Source organism: Rissa tridactyla, chromosome 2 (genome assembly GCF_028500815.1).
Source record: "Rissa tridactyla isolate bRisTri1 chromosome 2, bRisTri1.patW.cur.20221130, whole genome shotgun sequence".
NCBI classification, from domain to species: domain Eukaryota; kingdom Metazoa; phylum Chordata; class Aves; order Charadriiformes; family Laridae; genus Rissa; species Rissa tridactyla.
In genome coordinates, this window is record NC_071467.1 from 103766288 (window position 1) to 103787453 (window position 21166).

Here is a 21166-nt window from a genome sequence, read left to right on the forward strand (position 1 = left end):
TCATTAACCACTGCCAGTGCTCTTCTCCAAGGAGCTGTGGCAGAGGGGACATGCATTCCTCATTGAACTACAGCGTTCTTCAGCAACAGATGCTGCCGTGGTTAAAATAAAATCCTGTGGCATTACGTACAGCTCACATTATGGTAGTGGCCAGGTCATCATGCCACAAGCAAATTCATCGCATGACGATTTGCCTGCATCATTTTTTTTGGCAGGCTATTTGTCGCCACCAGTGCAGATTCCCAGAGCTAGCCCTGCTTCTGTGCCCACTGCTGAAGATTAGCAGCCGTGTTTCATCACCTAAGGATTTCCCCCAGCTATCACGACCTTTCCCAGCCTAGCCCCCCGCAGGCTCATAGGTGGATTTCTTTTCCCTTATCAAACACATTAAAAATTTGATTAGCCCCACGCAGCCTTTCTTTTCCATCAAGCAGCCTGTGGCCGCTCGCTGAGTCATCTCATGGCCATCATTTTATCTGCCTGAGCAAAACCCCCGTGAATTAAGGGTTAGCAAACAAAGCTCAGCCTTCACCACAGCCTGGGTGGGAATGTGGCCCAACAGCGGTTGCCCCTCAAAGCAGCACATAGGCACATCATGCATTGTATACGCAGCAGCATCCCAGTGTTGTCCCTGCCTCCGTGTGTCTTTGCTAGATGATGTGCATAGTAACATTGATTTTTTTTCTGTTTAGCACGCACTTTGAGGTTTGCTGATGAAAAGGGCTGTGAAGGAAAGAGGTGTTGATGATTGTGATGATAATAGGGCAAGCAGGGTCCAGTTAAAAAACAAAAAAAAAATCCTCCTTGCTCAGAAAAAGATCAGATAGATCCTGTTTTAATTTATCTCTAGGACACCTTTAGTGTTGAGGCCCAGCGTTACTCCTATGGAAGTCCATCGGACTGGTTTGAGGCTGGCTGAGTGGAAGAAGAGCTGAGTCTCTTGGCCATTCTCTGCTGTGGAAAGAAAAGGGTACTCAGAAATACTCCTGTGTGACCCACGGTGCTTCTTCCTTCCTTCCATTCATTATTTCTTTGCTTTATTTGTTATGCCCAGCTGCACATGAGCTGTTTTTTTTACAAACAACAGCACAAGGTGGCTCATTTTGGAGGATTCCAGATGATCACTAGGGGCCACACTATTATTACATAAAGTCAATTAAAGAGCATACGTGCACATCCCATTGATTTGATTTAGAACTAACAAAAGCTTCAGTAATGTGCAATTACAAGAAACTTAATGACCCCTTTATATTGAATGCAAATTCTGTGGCACCTAATATGCTTTGATGAATTGCTCATTATGTGCAATGTTGGAAAAGCTTCTAAAAAGATTAATAATTGTATAATCGATAGAGAAAATCAGTCTTATTTGGCTTTTTCTAAACCCTGAAATCAGTAAGTCATAGAGATTATGGATCCTCTCTTGCTCCCCTTTTTCCTCCTGTACCCCCAGAAATATTTTCCCTAAAGCTAATCTGTCACTTTTCCAGCATGTGGAGAAACGCTGCCTGGTGTTATGTGGAAAGGTCTGGCCTGATACAGATTGCCATGTGAGGTCCAAAAGGCTGGCAGAAATCGCTCGTGCTGGGCTGGATGCCTACGAATGGGATGCTCCTTTGGCAGGGCAGAAGGTCCCCAGGTAGCATCCTCCATCATTGGGCTCAAAACTTTGCAGCGTGGTCCAGACCCACTCCCTGGCTCCCATCCACTCCCTGTAAGCTTCAGGAGCTGCCAGCCCTTTGGGGCATGTGGTGGGCTTTAGCCTTGCTCTTGTAGGCAAACACTTTGAGAGCGTCGCATCCTAAGTGTTGCCCACGCTGCGGTAAACTTCCAGTTGTGAGGTACAGCAAACCTTGTGGGATTCAATCAGAAATACGAGCGTAAAAAGGAAAAAAGGAAGCTTCATATCTGTTAGATTCAGGGTTTAATAAATATTGCCAGGGACGTCTAGAGGCTAAAAAATAGGCAAATGCAGAATTGCTTTAAATTTGTTTCGGTTTTGAATCCACTCTCGTCATGCTTCAGGGCACGATTCATGAGTTTTGAATGCCGGGGTCTGACAGCACTATTTTACTGTTGGGCGCTAGACTGAAAAGAAAAACTGATGGCTAGAATCAGCTTGTATTACTGTATTTCTTATGGTGGGAGCAAATTTCTGTTGTCTCCAGCAAAGTGATGCATGCTCTTCCTTAGTCCTTCCTGACTGGTACCCACAAAGCTTCCAGCAGTACTGACCTTGGGTTTTGGCTACCTTAGGTAGCATTTGCGTAGTTCTTCTGTCATGTGGAAATTTTGTGTAAAACATAAAATATGTCTGTTTTTTTTCCCTTACAGATGCCCTTAGGAACGTAAACACATAATTTTGGTTAGAATGTGATTTATTTGTCTGTTGCCCAGCCCTACCCTCACACGTGTGTGTATGTGTGTGTCAAACGTGGCTTGCATCATACCGGGGCAGATCCTGCAGCCTCTGTGCAGCCCAAACCCCAGCCGCTCCAGCCAAGGTTGACCTCAGTGAGGGCTACTGAAAATTCTGTTGACTCTCTGATTCTTTGGTATAAAAGGTAAACCGGGTTGAATGCAGCCACCCTCAGACCGAAAGTAAAAACGAGCTAAAGTTTAGACCCCAGTGTGTTGGGAATCACCCTGGCTTTGCTGATTCCTGCACTAATTCCCAGCAGCCAGGGAATTCATCCCTAAGTGTTTGCAGAGCAAGAGACACAGCGCGTTCCCAGGGTTACATATGGGAGGGATGAAAAAAATCCAAACCCAGGAGTTATGGTGCGATAGGATGGGACTCATTTAGTCTGGGCACCTAGTCAAGAGCCCCAGTTAAATTACTGCCACACGGTGCTGTCATCGCACTACAGCAAGGAACCTTTCCCATTAGCCCTCCGCAGCGCAGCCGCTGTGGGAGATTTTGTGTTATTTGCTGTTGTTGACTTAAATAAGGCAGAGGATAGAGCAGGTAGGAAAATGATTCCATGTTAGTGGCTGTCATGCACAACAATACCATCCATCGTGCCAAGCTGACGTTCGTATGGGAGGATCATGTTTTATTAAAACCTGCTACTTGTTGTCACTCACTTGCTCCACTGTCCTATTCACTGTCTCCAAAAATAGCATGCCCTGTGGTGGTGGCTTATTATGATTGAACAGATAAAAATAAGTTTAAGGTTTAAACACATCCAGGACACCTGAGGTAATACAAGATCTGACTTCTTTATGGAACGTGTGAAGTTATATTTTCCATTGCTTCACAAGACTTGTTTTGTTTGGGTTTTAATTCAGTAAGCTTTAATGTGATCTATAGTTTCGCATTACAGGCTGGCACCTCAGGAATTTGTATCACTATTTTCTGATTATTTTTTTTATTCACAGGACAATACTTGCTAGCTTTGAAAAAGAATTTCTCTAAGACAGCCCTGTTTTTTTCAGTGATTGAAATAATAATTCTATGTCGTTTGTTGCAGCTTTCATATGTCATAAAGGAGTGCTGCTTATCAGTAGTGAGGAAGTAGGTACCCTGATAAAAACTGTAGGATTTTACTCATGTGATGGAGTGTATACCAGGAGCTTTCTTTCTTTACTTGCTGTATATGTGGTTATATTTGGCCATTTTTCTCTTTAAATAAAATCCGTACATGGACATAAGGGAAAACATTTTTCCCTCCTGTACTTCTGCTTCCTCTGCATTCATTTGTGTCTTGGAATTCCTTTTCAGTGATGCTAATACGTGTCATTTCATCTGAAATGAAGGGCATATGAGAGCACAGGAGCCTGATGGAGCAAGATATGGCATCGCTGGTGGAAAATCCAAAGGCAGTAATTATAGACAGCAAAGTGAACGTCATACTGTGAAGCATTGCTACAGGTAGCGTGGTGTCAGCATCAAACTCACAGACTCACTACAGAGTTATGTTTCCATATCCCTGTTCATCTGCCGAACAGGGATAGTGTGGTCAGAGCTGTACCCAGTGGAGTGGAAGACACAGTCCCCATTCCACGATGCTTGTGATCAGTGAGCTGTTGCTGACCATGGAACTTCAGAGCACTTAGGGGTACGTCTGCGCTGTGTAATGAGGTATGTGGAGAGATCCCCAACCTGGCAGTCACTGTAGTTGTACCGTCATAAGGCTTGACCTGAGCTAGTGAATTCTGCTGGAAGGAAAAAATGAGGAACCAAACTGAGGCAGTTTTGCTTTCAGTGCTGCTGCTCTTTTCCGAAGGTTGCTCAAACGTGACACCTAGCCGTGCAGTTTGACCAGTGTCAAACATGGTCCAAACGTGGTGTCCAAACATGGCACTGCATTGCTTGGGCAGTTACACTCATCTGAAAGATGAAGCATTATTGTCTGGACACGGCATAATCCAAGCGTAATGTCACACAGGCTTTTCAGATATATAGCTTGAAAGATGCAGCTGGTATTACTTGTATTTTCCATGACACGTGCACCAGTCAGAGCAGGTTGCTTTTGTTCCTTTTCGGTGAGAGAGCATTACGGCATCTGAACCTCCTGCTTTAGTTCTGGTCCATCATAGAGATGATGGTCCCTAGCGGTCACAGGTGGACGTGAAGTAACAAGCAAAGTTTGGTTAGTCAGCTGTGGAAAAAAGCTTGATGTGACCCCGAAGGCCAAGATGTCTTGAGACTTGCCGTGTTGCTCTTCCTATTGATAAGGAAACCAAAAACCATCCTGAAGGAACGGAGCTGATGCTGTCACTGCTGATGCAGGAGCAGGGATACGTACATGTCGAGTGATTCACAAGGTATCAGCTCTGCGCAAAACCTCTCGGTGCCCTTTTGCTTCAACTCCATCACACCCCTTAAAAAAGAGTGCAGTGGAGAGCCGCAGAGCTCACTTGTGAAAGAGAAGCGTGCAGCTGGAAAGGGGCACAAGAGCAAACGCAGCCCACAGCTCCGCTACTCGGTCTCCTTGTACACACCTCTCTGGGCCGCTGCTGAAGTGGTTAGAAGTCAATGGAAGTTGACTTCTGCAGATTCGGTGTGCGATGTGTGAAGAGGCAGCAGCTTAATCCAGAGAGAAACTGGAGCCTCAGTGTTACTGCTAACAAAGTGAACTGAGATGGGATATGTTTTCCAAGTGGCATCATTGCATCCCAGAACTGTAGACTTCATAATTTTGGGTTTGGCTATAGCTCTCGGCTCACCTGCCATTTTTTCAGACTCTTGGGAACGTTCACCTTTAGGAGTATGAAGTCTTCCAAACTCTTCTACTTGTAGCCCTAAAGAGCTCACCAGTTGTGGAAACCCCCTGCGTGTTACTGTTCCCCACTCCCCGCACCACTGATGCTGTACGTTCTTTGATCTGAGTGGGATTAATATCTGCGCTGGAAGGCAGGACTTTGTCTAAGAGGAACAGGTATTTTATTAGAACAAAAGGCCACAATGTTATCCATATTAGTAATCAGATAGAAGGAAAGCAGAAGTTTACAGAAATTTAAAGTTTTGCCAGTTGATGGAATCCATATACAACCACCAAATGTTAAAAATATTCCATTTCCTATGAAGTTCACATCTATATATGGAACCCACATTTGTTCAGATATATCTGGTTGTCCTGTTCTGTGCAGGAACCCAAAATGTTGCATCGGTAAAACACTGATTTTACTAATTAGTAAAGCAAAAATTTCCATTGCAAGGGCATTTTAAAGCAAAATTAAATACAAGAAGAAAAACCTCCTTATTAAACTAAAATGTGGTATAACAGCTCACCACATCCTGCTACCGTGGCATCTGCTGTTTAGCAAAGGAAAGGTTCCTCTTTCAGACGCCTTGACAGGTAGAGAGGTCACGTGTTACCTGTCAGCACTATTATTTTTTTTTACTTTCTATCAGTGGAAAAGCTGAACATGATAATGGAAAATACCAGTTGAGGGAAGGCATTGTGGGGAACTGTAGGTGTTAGCTATAAAAGCGACAGTGGCCCTCCTCCCCAAAGCCAGCAGAAAAACAGAGAAAAAAAATTGATGACAAAGGTGCTGTAAATCATTGTACTCAGCTGTTTGATCTGATAGGGATCAACCTGTTGCTTTAAGGGAAGTGTTGTGCTAATCTAGACATCAAAAAATTAAACATTTTGCGTGCTATTCCAGATCTGCTGCTAAGCTGTATGTAGAGCCTCCAGCAAGCCAGGTAATTCTTCGGGTCTCATCTCTCCTGTCTATAAAATGGGTCTTTTTGAGTACTCAGGGTATGTTGTTTCAAAAATCAGTGTAAAGCCTTTGCAACCTTTCTTTAAAAAATGTTGTGCTCTTTCAAAACACAGCTACTTCTGGAATGGTACTATGGACGTGAATGGATGCGTATCCAAGCAGCAGTGGAATCAAAGGCCAGCATTTGCTTTAGGAATGAAACTCAAATCCAGGCCAAAATAGTGCTTGCACAGAATACTGCTGTTCTGTGGAGTACACACAACCCTCTTGTAGTAACAGGTTTGTAAGCCAAAACTTGAGCATTCAAGACAGCAACCAGCTGACTCCCCACAAGTAGATAATAAATATTTTGTTAGAAAGGTGGGAACTAAGAGAAAAATACCAATTATTTTCTCTGCGTAAGCAGAGGTATAAGAGGTATAACTGACCTCTCTGGGGAGTTCTGCAGCTGTCCTACAGGACCGAGTGGAATCCTGAGGATACCAAAGGGAAGGAGTGGGATGGATGGCAGAGGAGATGGTGAACAGGGAACAAGCAGCTCGTTCACACAACACATTAATTAAATTATGAAGAACCAAATTTTAAACAAAAAAAAGTACTTTTTCAACCAGCGCATCCTTAAACTGTGGAACCTGTTGCTGCAGGAAGCCGTGAAGGCCAGAACAGATTCAGAAGGTTATTGGAAAACTTCATGGAAGAAAATTCATTGAAGTTCACTAGAAACAAGGATGCAGACCTCCTCTTGCTCACAAAGCCCTCCAGCAGAGTAAAGGTGTACTACAGAAAGCATAACTGGAGGTGTGCCTGGTTCCTATGCTGTTTCCCAAAGAATTGGCTGTTGTCGTAGGTGCAACACTGGTATGGACGGACATACAGGATGCTTCCAGAGCTGTACTTCAGTAACAGAATTTTTGATTTGCTATTGGGAAGGATAATCTTGGGCCAACCTACAATAAGAATATTTGATGTTTTGTTTCCAAAAGAAAAAAAAAAACCCCAAACATTCCAAACATTCAATTTGATCCAAAATAAAACATTTCCTAGCATGCAACAAACACATTAATATGTTGTGGAGTATTAAAAGAAGCAAATTTTCCAGAAATTTGAAATAAAAAATATTGATGCTAAAGACATTTAAGACTATTTGGGAAATGTAGTCCGTATTTTCATGTCATTTTGACTGACCGAAAGCTGCATTTTCCCCCCAACAAGTTTTCCCTCAATACCTGTTTCTCAGACCTGGAGGGAGAGAGGAGTGTCTTCGTGGGAGTGCTAGGCGATGCAGGTGGAGGTGGCAGGGAACATCCTTCTAGCGGAACCCAGCGAGCGTCACCCAGCACGCTTCATGTGTGTTTGCTGCCTAGTTTCCCCTCGTTCCCACCCGCCGGAGGGTTTTCCTTCCAGCCTCAGGTGCCTCGGCGGGCAGCGCGGGAAAGCCCGTGCTCAGCACACTTCCCCTTTCGGCTCTCGTGTTTAGTGCTCTCTGCTAGCTGTCTGCCTCTACAACATTGGCTGCTTTGCCGGATCACTTCTTGCCCCACCTGGGCCTTCTGTGTGGACCCTTGTCCTTCTCTGTAGGTTTTTTCCACTGCGTTCTTGGGAATTTTTGCATTTTTGACCCTGCGGTGGGTAAAGGGGAACAAGCGTCAGTGAGATAAAGAGACCAGTGTCTGAGCCACGCTGTCCGTGGGCCAGCATGGATGAGAGAGATGTTTAACATCCTCTTGGCGTTTTTGGCCCCATTTGGTTATGAGATCTGGTGGCGAAGGGTGTGCTTTGGTTGAAATTCGGTTGTCTCCCGAGTCCACACTGACATTGTCTACTGACTGTTGCTGGAGAGCTGTCAGATGTTGTTACGGGAGGACACCAGACTTGACTGCCACCCAGCAAGGTAGCAGAAGTCCACCTCTGTTAAGGAAGTAACATGTAATAAAAATGAGCACTAAAGCTAAAGGTCTAATCTCTATCCTGCTGGAGTTGGTAACAAAATTACAAGTGATTTCCCCTGGGGCCAGGTTGGTTTGGCTGCTGGGAGCTGGAGAGAGTGTGACCGAAGGACCGTGGTGGTCTTATGGGCTGAGCCAAGGCAGGTGGGCTACTAGATGAACGTAAAAGTCACGTCATCTCTAGGTTAAGCCACGTGTCCTACAGTGTGTGAGTGACAGAGGATTCAACTAAGGGTACCTAGTGTGGCTGGAAAGGACAGCCTCTGAGTGCCTAAGCCGATTTTTTGGAGATGGACCTTTGGCTCTCAGACCCTCATGTCATCAGGTTGCCTCCCAAATACTTTCACAAAATGCTTTAATAGGAGAAAGAACAGTCTGGTGGGCTTGGGGATGTTGCTTTTGAAAGTTTTACTGAATGAATCAAGCAAGAGTACCTCAGCATGTGCTGTAACATTATTCTGAGATTCGAGATACCTGAGAGCCAATCCTGACTGAGATGGGGAGCTCCTTCACTTTTCCACCTCCCTGTCCCCATCTGTGAAATACCAGTGATACTTGTGTTCACATTTTACAGAAGCACTGTACATCACTTAACGTTTCTAAGCACTAACTAACTGTACAAAGACCGACGATTGCCTTGAGTAGCATCTTAATTTTATTTGGTGTAACAGAAACTTGGAGGGAAAGTTAGCAAAACTGTGACAGTGTCTGGCCCATATGAGTATTTGTTTTCATTGTCACGCTCAACACCAAGATATCACTCTGTGGTTTTGCTGCATACCCAACGCTGCTTTGAGAAGTTTATCAAAGAAACTATCTTTACAAAAGCATCATGGAAAAGTCATCCCACAGAAGAAGTGGGCTGTTTGCATTCAAGGCAGAGACTTGGTCCCAAAAGCTGTCTGGAGTCTTGCAGCATGTAAACGGGGCAGGACTTCTGGCTGTGTTCAGATGCATGCAGGGCAGTCTTTGCCACAGAGCAGGGCTTGCTGCTTGAATGTGTTTCCGCTGTTTGGTAATATTAAAGATGAACTCCATGGCAGTCTTAAGAGAAAGAACTGCTTTGTCTTCACATCTCATTTTTCCATACTGCTCTTGTTTTGCTGCCAAAAACAGGTAGTTACAAATACAACTGGTACTTCCTTTCTGAAGTATGGTGTGCGTATCCATTGGTAGAAGTGGTTTTGGTGGCCGGGACCCATGACACAAATCCTGACTGATTCATGTGCTGCAATTACTAAATGGGCAATAGGTCTGCAGAAAAAAAAAATAATAAAAACCCCCTAACCAACCAACTAATTGCTTCAGGAAGTTGGATTTAGACAGGCTTGGTCTTTTCCAGTAAACACGTGAAGTTATCTGAATGGCCGGGAACAGCAGCCCACAAGGAAAGGAAAATGCAGGCTTTTCCGTGGTGCTTCCATGACGTGAGCATGTGTTTCCCACTCCCAGCAATGTTAGGGAAAAACTCAGAAGCGGTGATAGCCCTATTGGTGGCATTTTATCTAGCTTCATGTAAATCAGGTGGTGGCAGTTGCTGCAGGGAGGTGGGGTGGAAATAAAAGGGATGTTGTGTAGTCCACTGTAGATGGCCTTTGCCAGGTTCAGTCATTTCCTGTCCATCTGCCAAAAATCACAAGCTGATAAATGGACATAATTGGAGTGTGGGAAACTGTATTGCTTGATGATCTGCAGGGGAGGGGGAAAAGAATGAAAGAAGACTCGTGAATAAAGAAAACAACACTTTATCAGTGGAGATGCAGTCTGACTGGCTGATGCTGAGATAGAGAACCTTGTTTATTCTTTCCTCTGACTCTTGCCAAGGGTTTTAACTTGCTCGTCCCTCCCATCTGTCTGTGCAGATAGGAGCAGAGATTGCATGTCCACGTATGTTGGTCACCATGAAAAGAGGGTATATATTTACATGTGTTACCAGTTCCGGGGAATGGGCCAGCATGCAGCAGTTTCTTCTCTTCTACTTTTTTTTTTCCCCCCCTAATATCATCCCACAGTGGAAAAAATCAGCACGTGAAGCTGTATTCCGTCTAGGCATTGCAGCTGCACATACCCAGGTTCAGTGGCTGGCAGCGTTCTGCCGTCAGTACCTACTGTGGCTAACATACTTTCCAAACAGCTCTTTTTACGGAAGGGGTGGATTATTCTAAGATTTCCTGTGGTTCTCTCTGCTTTACATTTCCAAGCCAGTTCTAGAGCAAATGAAATGTTTTATCGGTAACTGAATTGAAATATTAAGTATGTTTGATGCAGACGAGGATCCAGGATGCTGCTGTCCTTGTGATGCTTGGTTTTACACCTTATTTAGCATGTTAATAACCTTGGTTAATCCCTGCTGTTTTGCACTGTGATCAGCCTGTACAAGCTGTCTCGTGATGCTGCGCTGACTGTTCAGAGCGGTACGGAAGCTATCAAGGAACGGATGCAAGTCTGGGGGGCTGAAGAGTCTGTGTGCTGAAGAGACCCACCCGCAGCAGTGGGGTGCTAATCAATTTGTTTTCTCTTGTCTTCTCTTTTTTTGCAGTAAATGAAATTATAAGGAATGACCTTTCCAGTACCAATGTGCATTCATAGCTTTCAATACGGGCCTAGTATGAAATCTACCCACAGTTTTGACTTGGCTGGCGTGTCAGCTCAAGTAGAGAGATACCGAATAAACTGAAGACGTTGCCTGGTACCACTCTGATCTTCCACCTTACTGAATGTCAGGAACTGAAGATTTACCTCTTGCTTACAAAGAAGTAGCTCCTCAACTTCAACTGATGAAACGGCTTCTTTAAAGAAAATCATCTCAAAAGGAAGAGGAGGGAGTATGCTGCGAGACGGCGCGTTTCATGGGACAAAACTAGGAAACTCAGCAAAATCTGAGTGCTTCTGCCCAGTGCTGATCTTTTTGGCATGGCACCGCTGGAATACAGCCCTGGAAGTGCCTTATTTTACCAGGTCGTGGCATCAGGGCATTTTTAATAAGCTTTGAATTTGTTACCATTAAAAGTCGGTAGGTGCAGCAACTGTAGAGCTTGCATTCTGGAGAGTCATGTTGGAAAAAAGCATAGGACTCTGCAGCAGCGTAGGGAGAGCAATCCCTACTCCAGTAAGATGCGTTTATGAATTCCAGAATTTCTTCAGCTTTTCGTCCGCTGTAATGTACAGCCTATTGCCTTATGCGCAGTGCATTTCAAAAGCCTCCTGATTTGTCATCATCTCAGCTTTCTTTTGCATATTGTCTTTATTACGTGCTAATGAATCATAGGGTTGTTAGTAGTAGCATGTTAAGATTTTGATTTTAATCTGGCTTCAGTCATAGCACAAGTGAGTTGAATAGCACAAAACAAAAAAGGTTGATGGACAAAAAATTGAAATCTATCTTTTACATGATAGATGAATGTGTATGCATGTACATACATACTAGTATATATGCATATATTTATATATGACAAATAATATAGATGATTGCCTAGTGAGGGCACTGAATTTAGCAATAATTTCAATTTCTGAGAATGCATTTCAGATCCACATCAAATATTTCAGCTACTTCTTTTGAGGGTTTGTTGCACCTAAAGCAGGTATGCATTTTCTTTCCTCATGCAGTTAAGCAAGCACTTTAGATAGGCAAGAAGGATGCATACAAGATACATGTTATTTACCAAATGACAAAATATGAGTTATAGTAACTGTAAATACCATTATGGAAGAGTGTAAAATATTTGTTCAGTTATAATGTTATTATTCCGCAGAAGCCTTATAACTCTCTGCTACATGTATGAAAAAGAATATTACCAAAAAACCACAAAGGTTTAATATGCAGCGCTGTATAGTGTGTTTTCAGATTAGCTAATGTTTCTGGAGCTACAGGTAGGCATGTAGTGTAGCCTTTAACATTGTATTTTTTACAATCAACTGCTTATTCTATAACTAGCAACAACCTATTATTTCATATAACCAAAAAAAAAAGTAAAACTAAACTAAAATAGCATGACTTAAATTAAAAATGTTTAACATTAATATTGTGCCTTAGGAATCTGTGCCCCCTTCTGGAAATACACCTGAACTACGCCTCCGTGCTGGGGTGGCTCCTTCACCCTAATGCAATGAAGATTGAACAGGTTTCACAAAAAGGTGAAATCCTCCTAAGCGTTTTAAAACGTTATTCTGTATAATTACGTCTTACTTTCTTTAGGAAAAAATGAAAGCCATATTTTTCACATTTGCACATTACTGTGAAGACATGAGAATATAATATGGCTATATGTACATAATACGCTGTTATTGGTCCTTACAGTAGTCTGTTATTCCTCACCTGTTTAATCCCAGTTATTTACCCTGTATTTAGCATTGTAGACGTTGCATGAAACATTTCTTATAGACTGCCATATGAAAAGTTAAAAAGCCTGACAGATGTCAGCTTGACTTGTAGCTAGAAAATAGATCCAATAAAGCAAAATGTTTTGCTGGAAGCTAGTCTTAGAGTGGTTCATTTTATGTTATCTTGACAAATCTTCCTTTCTCATATAAAATAAGCATTTTTACATTATATACATATATAAAAATATATATCTCCATCTCTTCTATTTGAAGCTGTTTGCATCCTGCTGCATCCTGCTAATTTAACCATCTTAGTATGGAAGTAAAGTCTCTTGTCAACAGACTCTTCTTTATTTCCCCCCTGCATTTAAAGACATTGCTGCCAAGGAGAGAAAATGATATATGATATAATGCTCAGATTTTATTCTCTCAGTATTTCAGAAATGTCAACAAAGTGTGCATGGAGGAGTCTCTGGTTATGCCAAAGCATTTTTTTATTCCTATACATAAATACCTTGGGTGAAGCTTTTACGATACGGGGCGATACACATAGACACACCCTCCACATTTCAGCAATAATTCTAGCAAGGTTTTCAACTCTATGGTTTGAATATGTTGCACCTCCTTCATCCTTATTTTTATTTTCCTCTTTAAGCTATTTTGGAAAAAAAAAAAAAAAACCCAGACAACAACCTGTTACTTTTAAGCATGGATAATGGAAGATTATGCATCTCTTGTACATGTATTCGTAAAATAAAAACGAAAGCAGAAATACTTCCCGTATGAGACTGCTATCTTGTTTTTGTATGTGTGTTATGGTTGTTGCTGTCAGTTTATGAAAATGGTTTTCATCGACCCTTTTTGAAAACAAAGCAAAACCAAAAAGCCACAACGCTCTGAACTTAGAGCGTAGTCCTTATAGGTATGTTCAAAAAGACTTGTGCCAGGGATGATTCTGACTATTAAAAAGAGCCCTCTGGTTAAATTTTAAGTGGTGAAACAAACTACCTCTATTAATCATGCAACAAAGTACTTGCATCTGCATATATTGTTTGGACAACAGTTTCTTTTGCTCTCCCTGGAACTGTTTCTGAGATGCGTGGGTTGCTAAGGGTAGGCTTTGGATCTGTGGTCTTCGGTGCAGCGAGTACAAGAGACATTTTTGTTAGGCTGGAGGCTTTCGTAGCCCTGTGCGGGGAGGGCTGCCCACAGGCCGGCAGGAGAGGATGGCTTCCCACGAGCTGCAGATTGTGTGATGGATCTGATCTGTATGATGGGTCCTGCTCCCCGAATCCCCCCCGCTGCTCCGCCCTGAAGGAGAGAAGGGGCAACGGGAGGGTGTCACCTTAGTCCACACTGGGCTGAACGTGGGTCTGGGTTTCTAGTCACCTCAGCAGGTGGCGAATTTGTATGTACCGACACGTGACACCTGACGGGCCAAATCATACAGAAACGCTAGAAAAACCCAAGCTTCTTCAATTCTTCTAGACCAAAGACAAGTTATGAACTATATAAGCACCACAGCATGCCTACCACAGCGGTCCGGATTTAGGTAAGCATGTAAACGTGTTTCAAAAATTCCTCCTGAAGAAGGAGCCACAAATAAGCATTTAAGCCTTTGTTGAATGAAGAACCTTTCTCTGCCTTGGGTTTGTCTTCCTGTGAGCACAGGGTGACACAACCAGCTCGCTGTGTCACACCTGGCTTCCCTGGGGCTGCTACCGAACCCCTCGCAATTTAAGGAGAGGCAGATGCTCAAAGCTCAGTAAAACCCAGGTATGGCCCAGCTCTGGAGACGTCAGTCAAAATGCTCTTTCTCTGCTTCTCTGTCTGCCGGGTGGAGATAGTGATATTTACTCCTCGTGTGGACGGCGTGAGGAGTTGGTGAGGTTCCTGGAAAAAGGAAGATACTGAAAACTCAGTCACAAATTCCCTGTGTCTCCCAGAGACCGTGGCATCATTTTGTACCAAAGCAAGATGTCTGGTCACAAACTGAATTCATACAGGCAATATACCTCGGTCATTGTGTTACCTGGCTTCCTCCAAGCTTCCTTTCCCTCTCAATTCCATACATCTCCTCCTCAAAGCACAGCAGACCTGAGCATGGCTACATTAACCACATCTTGACCAGACTTCTTTAGGCAAAAATAGCCTTTAGCAATCTCCTAGCTGACTACTTTCATTCATAACCAAAGCAAAAGGTGAATCCCACACCCCCATCTGGTACTGTTTGACTAAATAGCCTTGCTGGAGTCACGCCTTTGAGATTTTTCCTTTCCAGCTGAAAATGGCAAATTTCAAGGAGTTAAGTTTCTTGGACAAAGCTGTACTGCCTTGAAGCTAAGCTTTCCTTCACCGCATGTGTAATTTTATTGCATTCATCACTGTAAATCTGTTGAATTTGTCTCAGTAAAAATAAAACAAAATCCCTCTCATCAAGTATATTACAGAGGAGTGTTAAGGTCAATGGCATAAGATCTTCTTGGTTTCTGTAGCTCTTTTTTAAACAAATGGTCTAATTTTATGTTATAAGCAGTGATTGGAGTGTTCATTGAACTAAAGCGAGTCCCATCTTCTCCACCTTTGCACACGCTTGCCCAATACGCAGGTCAAGTGTCTGCCTGTTTTAATTTGCCCGTATTGCTTCCTCTTTCTCAGCAAGTTAATGTTTTTCTTCTTTGAGCCTCTTTCCAAAAAAATAAAAAGGTTTTGATTGTCTTCTTTTCAGGTAGCCAAATAATTTGTTCAGACCAGATCAGTTACAGAGTCTCATACTGTTGGCTTTAATTACAAGCCGTTCTTGATTCCAAAACCAGCTTTTTTTTGGCCAAAGAGACTGTATTTTTGGACTGTGCAAACTCGCGGAGCTTTAACAATTCAAGTAGTTGCATTTTCAGGATTTAAGGCAACTGGTAGTGTACCTGGCTCTTGCCGTTGCCCGTGGGCACGTTAGCTTTTGTCATTTAAACTGAAAAGTTGCTGACTGTAGCACTTCCTCAGCTGCTTTCAGGGACAGGCAGCCCACAAGCCACTCTTTGCAGATGTGGCAAATTCATTTTCAGTCGTTTTAAGGAAATCCTTTTTTTTTTTTTTTCAGCTCGGGGAAAGAGTTTCCAAAAATGCCGTCAGCATCAGTTTCCAGCACCTCTTCTGAATATCAGTTTCCAGCACCTCTTCTGAATTAGTTTCGCACCCGCAGCTCCTGTACCCAGCCTGTTTCCAGCGCTGCTGACAGAGGGCTTTTGGGTCGAAAATAACATGGAACAAACACTGACATCCCAGGGCTTACTCCCAGCCCGACGGCCAGTTAAGTGTCTTGATTTCGACTTCATGGGTCCATAGGTGCTGCAGCAGGAGCAGCCGCCCAGCCGGGCGGTCGTGCACCGCACCCAGCTGTTACAGGCATCTCCTTCCACCATCGCTATCCCTGCTGGGGCCACCACGTGCTCATGATGCTGAAGGTGTTCGTAAGCAAGCCCTTGGTGCCTGAGTTGACTGTGTGTTCCCCTCCACTGGCTTCACTCTCTTGGCTTCACTCTCTTGGCTTCCCCACAGGGGTTTCTGCCTGATCCAGGACTATCCCTCGCCCAGCAGCCATCAGACTAGTCGGGACGGGGCGTGGGGACTCGCCGGCTGAGAGGTTGGTTGTCTGCCACACCAGGAGGTCCCGGGAGAACAGATTCTGCGTTTTCAGATGCATTTTTAGGCCTTGCACTGGTGACATTTACAAACCGGATTCTGGGGCATGAAATCTCCAAGAACACCCACAGTGAGGGGTCTCAAAATTCAGTGCGGTGTTGTTCTCATCCCCCTGGGGGACACTCCAGTGACACCAGTTTCATGGTACTGGGGGACAGCAGAGACCTCTGGGCCTCACCAGAAAATTTTTCAGTGCTTGGCAGGAATTTTTTTAACTGCAAAGTTTGGGGGTTTTCTGGTATGGTTTGTTTTGGATTTTAATAGGAAAAATGACATTTCCTCCAACGTGAAATCTTTTGCTCTACTTACTTTTTTTATTTTTGTAATTTTCTGCTTAGAAAATACAAACCACATATTATTTTGGGTCAGGCTGATCTAAACTGCACCTTCTTTCCCCCTCACCCCCCTCCAAATCTCCAGGCTGGGCTTTTTTCCCAGACGATGGCTCCCCCTCCACCCAAGCAGAGCCACACAGGCGTCACACGCATACTTGCCCCTGCCCAATTTCTTGAATGCTTTCTTTGCAGGAAACTCCTCATGGATCTTTCCTGCTTCCCTGGCCCCCTTCCAGGGCTCCTGCCGGGGCTGAGCTGATCCAGCCCGCTGCTCTCATCCTCCTGGCAATCTCTTCTTTTCTCTTTTTTTTTTTACCGTAAGCTTCTTGTATATTTTATCCTATAAACCAGATTGGCCCTAGTTGAATGATGACACTAAATTGAGCACACACCTTTTGGCATATTGAATGAGTTAGTTACTCCTGTGCTTTCCACCTAACCCATGCACAGGCAGCCACTCCACTGGCTTTAAACCCGTCTGCCCCTCCGGCATACCGGGATGGCTCCTGTCCAGCGGCAAGCTCCTTGACGAGTACCCTGCAGCGAGAGGCTGACGCCGGCTGCATGTGCAGAGGGGACAGGGCTCATCACTGGTGCTACAAGAGCTTTAGCTCAAGGGACCTCATGAAGGACTTCACCAGCCGAGCGATCCCCGCTCCCGCTGCTGGACAGGGAAGAGGCACCAAGCCTCTTGCTCTGACCCACAGCAGCTCCCTGCCCTGCCCTCAACAAGGCTTCGTCCCCCACCATGCCTTTTGACAAATCTTTGGCAACCCCATACCTTAGTGGTGGTCATGGTGTTGCGCAAAAACCCCCCATGTGTTGGGGGGTGAAGAGTGAGTGAGGCAGAGGGGAGGAGGAGAAGCACCACATGGCATTAACCTGGTTGCCAAGCAAGGCAGCAGGAGCCGTGGGCCTTTCCCTCCCCGTGACATCGTGGGCCGGGCAGGGAGAGGAGACCCCCTGCAGCCCAGCCCATGGGGTCCTGGCCGTGCTGCCCCAGCTGGAGGCGAGTGTGGGCCTGGCCCAGCAAAGGGCTGAGAACAGCCACAATTCAGCACACCTGTGGAAAAAACTCCTGTGCCAGCGTGACCCTGGGACGTGCCCCAGGGAGACCGTCCATCACCCTCCTTCTGGCAGGTGCTGGTCAGAGCAATTAAAGCAGGTTTATGGAGGGTTCTCCATCCAGCAGCACGGAGGGTACAGGAGTGAAGGGGCTCCAAGGCTGCACAGCAACAGTGGTGTGTGGGAGGGAGCGAACTCTGCCTGACTCCCGGGATGAGTCTGTGCAGGTGGGCGTATGAAAACTTGTCTTCTTTTCTCTTTAACTTTCCAACTAAACAGAGTGGTCTGGGCAGAGGAGCTGTGGGGGGGAACCCCAGCACCGCTTCCCTGTCCCTCCTTGTCTTCAGGAGCAAAACCGCCCTTTCAGCAGGGAAGTGCCGCTGGGAGCAGCCGGCACCGATGTTTTCGGGGTGCTCTGGTGCAGCCGCTCACATGCCTCCCGCTGACCACAGCCATGCAAATGACAACCTGAGCATCGACATGAAGACACAGGTCAGCGTAGGTGTTTCTGGTTCAGTTTTCCCTGCAGTGCACGCTGCTGTCGACACTTTAGAAAGTCTATTTCAAGAGCGGCGAACAAGAAAGCTCTCGCTTACAATTTAGAAAGTCAGTAGTTTCAGGGTTTAACCCGCAGAGCACGAGCACAGGGGTGCGAGACGGGACAGAAGCCAGGTGCTGCTCTCCTCCCAACGCTACCTGCCCCCTGAACCACAGCAGTGATGTAGCTGGCCCATATCCAGGGCCACCTTCACTGCAGATGATCGCTTGAACACCCAAGTGATCATTCAGTAGCAACGACCGTCTTGCTTCGATGTAAGGTAGCAGGCTCCGGAGATCTCTGGCAATGCTCGCAGGCACAGGGTGCCAGGGCGTCTCCAGCAGGCATCCCAGCTTGCGGGGAGGGATGCTGCCTTTATCAGATTAACCCCTTGCTATTGCTGCCAGCAACCAAGAAGGCTGGGAACTACTGCATTAGCAGGACGTGTCAGTGAAGCAGGTCACCACGTCATAAAGAGCGTAATAAAAGCTCCAGTCAAAAAATTTTAGTCTACCCAACCCCTTCTAAAATACATGGGTGTACCAAAAGATAAGTAGAGAAGTAAAACTTGTTGCTAAAAATAAGGGAAAATGGTGGTTACATTTTTCATTCACATGTACAGGGCCTGTATGAGCTTTATAGGTCTAACGAGTTAAACTGAGCGTTTGATTGACTAATAATATCAAATAAATTCTTATATAACACAGTGTGTCCCTAAAACGTTTTTGTGGCCGAAGTGTGCACATTTCTGGTGACTCAAGTGTGCTATCTGAGCTCTAGAGCGGTGGTCAAGCACAGTGACGGCACACCGTTTATCACGGCTACCTACTGGTCCAGCAGTTGACCTAAAACCCCAACATTTCCTTTCACCGCAGCCAGGGTTGTGAAGTGTAGGATAACAAACACACCATACACCGTCTGCTGACGCACTTCAGTCCCCATGCAGATTACAGCACGGTCTTGCAGAGTATCGTTCACGCCGGCTCTGCCGGGTGATGGAAAACACAGAGAGGCCTTTTATTTCTAGGCAGATCTTTATCAGCTTAATGTGTCTGAACCGCTCCGGTCGAAAGGCAGCCTGGCCCTGGGGTTTGTGGTTTTACACGCTAGTGCTTTATCTGGACTCTTGTGGCTACCTTGGTCAGGCATCCCCAGTTTGAGGGCACTTCTCAGAAGAGCAGGAGAGTACCCGTGCTTGCCTCCCGCTGCACGGGACATCTCCTGCCGCTGGCTCCCCTGGACACGCTGCCGAGTGCTGCTGAGCTTGCTGCAGAACCAGCGTGGTCCCAGCAGCTGGCATGGTACTTGATCAAAACCCCTGGGGATTTTTTTGATCCAAGAAATCAAGATTTTAGTCTCTTTGGGCCTTTCTTTAATGGGCTTGGAAGGGCTGACTGCACGTAAAGCCTCTCGATTACTAAACCCAGTGAGCTGCGCGACACAGCACTGGACTGCGCTGCGTGAAGTCTCTAAAGATCTTTGTTTCTAGGATTTTTCGTGCTTCACAGCCATGCTTCATGACCATGACGAGGAACGAGTTTAAGCCTCTGTGGTCACATATGCAGTTAATCTGGACCCATACTCAGCTGGAAGATAAACCCAGTCCGTGCCTGGGGTTCCTCTCTCCTCCCATCTTCTCCCATGGTAGCTTGGCACGCAGACGTTCTTTGGCAAGGCACCACGTCAACAGCTTCCCTCTTTCCCCAGCTATGCTGTCAGCACGCTGCCTGCATCCCAGCCAGCTGCTGAGGGTCCAGCCACCCCCAGGCAACCACAAAGAGCAGTGGAGGGTTTGTACTTCAGGGGGTCCTAAGTGTTGTGGGCATTGAAACCAGACCTGCAAGGGATGGCAGCCACAGCATGACTCTGACCCTTGGAGGGGCTTTTGAGCTCCCGGTTGCTTTGTAGCCTACTGAGCATGGTAGTGTTAGAGGTCCAGACCTGTGTACACAAATCGTGCCTGCCGAGTGCCGTTCCTCAGCACTGACCTTCCACACCAGGATGGGAAGAGAGCAGTGTTTTTCAGCTCTGAGTTTCCACTTGACATCAGTCAATGGAGTTCAGTCGGTGCTCTTTAATAAGTGAAACCACACATCCCAGCTTTGCCATATTCTATCTTATAATACGAGGTGCCACTGGAGACGGTATCAGTACTATTTTCAGATGATAAGAATTTTTCATGTTTTGTTTTCTTCTATAAAATTTTGCATGATAATGCCAAATGTTTAGGTACTGTGGGATTTTTCCCCCCCCACAAAACTATTTTTTCAATTAGTTAAAGAGCTAGCCAAAAAAAATTGGACTTTGGAGGAGAAAAGAAAATCTCCTTCAGCTGGCTCTATTGTTCGCATCTTTGATTATTTTCTTCTTCTGCAGACCACAAATTTTGCCCAGTTAAAAGGAACTGGACTGATTTTCATCTTCTACAAGTATAACTGTATCTACTCTTGAATTATGCCAGAATAAGTGAGATCAGAATTGGGCTCAAAATCCTGCTTCTCCAGAGCTTTATGATCAAAGTTATGTTGTGCAAGAAACAGTGAGGGGGTAAAGGGAATAGAGGACAACCAGCTTATTGCAGTCAAAAAAAAAGGGTTAGTGCAGTAGCTGCGCTATACGTGCTGCGCTTTGGCTGCCTGGCAAAAGAAAAAAAGCTCATGTGCCCCAGCCCCATCCTGGCTCTTTAGAAAAGGTGAAGTTGCGTCACTCCCATCCCAGCTGATTTCCAGGCTCCGTCTGGGCACGTACTTGGACCCATAGATGCTGACTATTGGCATTGCAAGGCCCATCAGGCACCCGTCCTGACCTGGGACATTTGGCTGAACTTGCGGGTCTGAGGTTATGCCTGCTCCTGCTGGCCTCCCAATCTGTCCCTTTTTCTTCAGCAGGTCAGCGACTTATCCGCATGCCACAGGGAGCACAGCGGTGGCAATCCCATAATTTCCTGCTTCTGGCTTCTGCTGGTTTGAATCCTGGAGAGACAAATCTGGAGAGAGAAACACGCTGTCTGTGCACCAGCTCTCAGAGGGGGCTCATTTGGGATGGTGCAGACCACTGAGGGATCTGTGCAAGTGGAGAAACCAGAG

At 45.3% G+C, this 21166-nt stretch overlaps 1 protein-coding gene across 5 annotated transcripts in view; it reads left to right on the plus strand.

The window, feature by feature from the left end:
* Positions 1-11828, plus strand: part of NFATC1 (nuclear factor of activated T cells 1) — a 114870-nt gene extending 103042 nt beyond the window's left edge. For all 5 annotated transcript variants that reach the window (XM_054191677.1, XM_054191679.1, XM_054191681.1 and 2 more), the window contains one exon: positions 10663-11828. In XM_054191677.1, the coding sequence (XP_054047652.1) occupies positions 10663-10712 (50 nt within the window). In that variant the 3' untranslated portion in view covers positions 10713-11828. The remainder of the gene's footprint in view (positions 1-10662) is intronic.
* The last annotated feature ends 9338 nt before the right edge of the window (positions 11829-21166 follow it).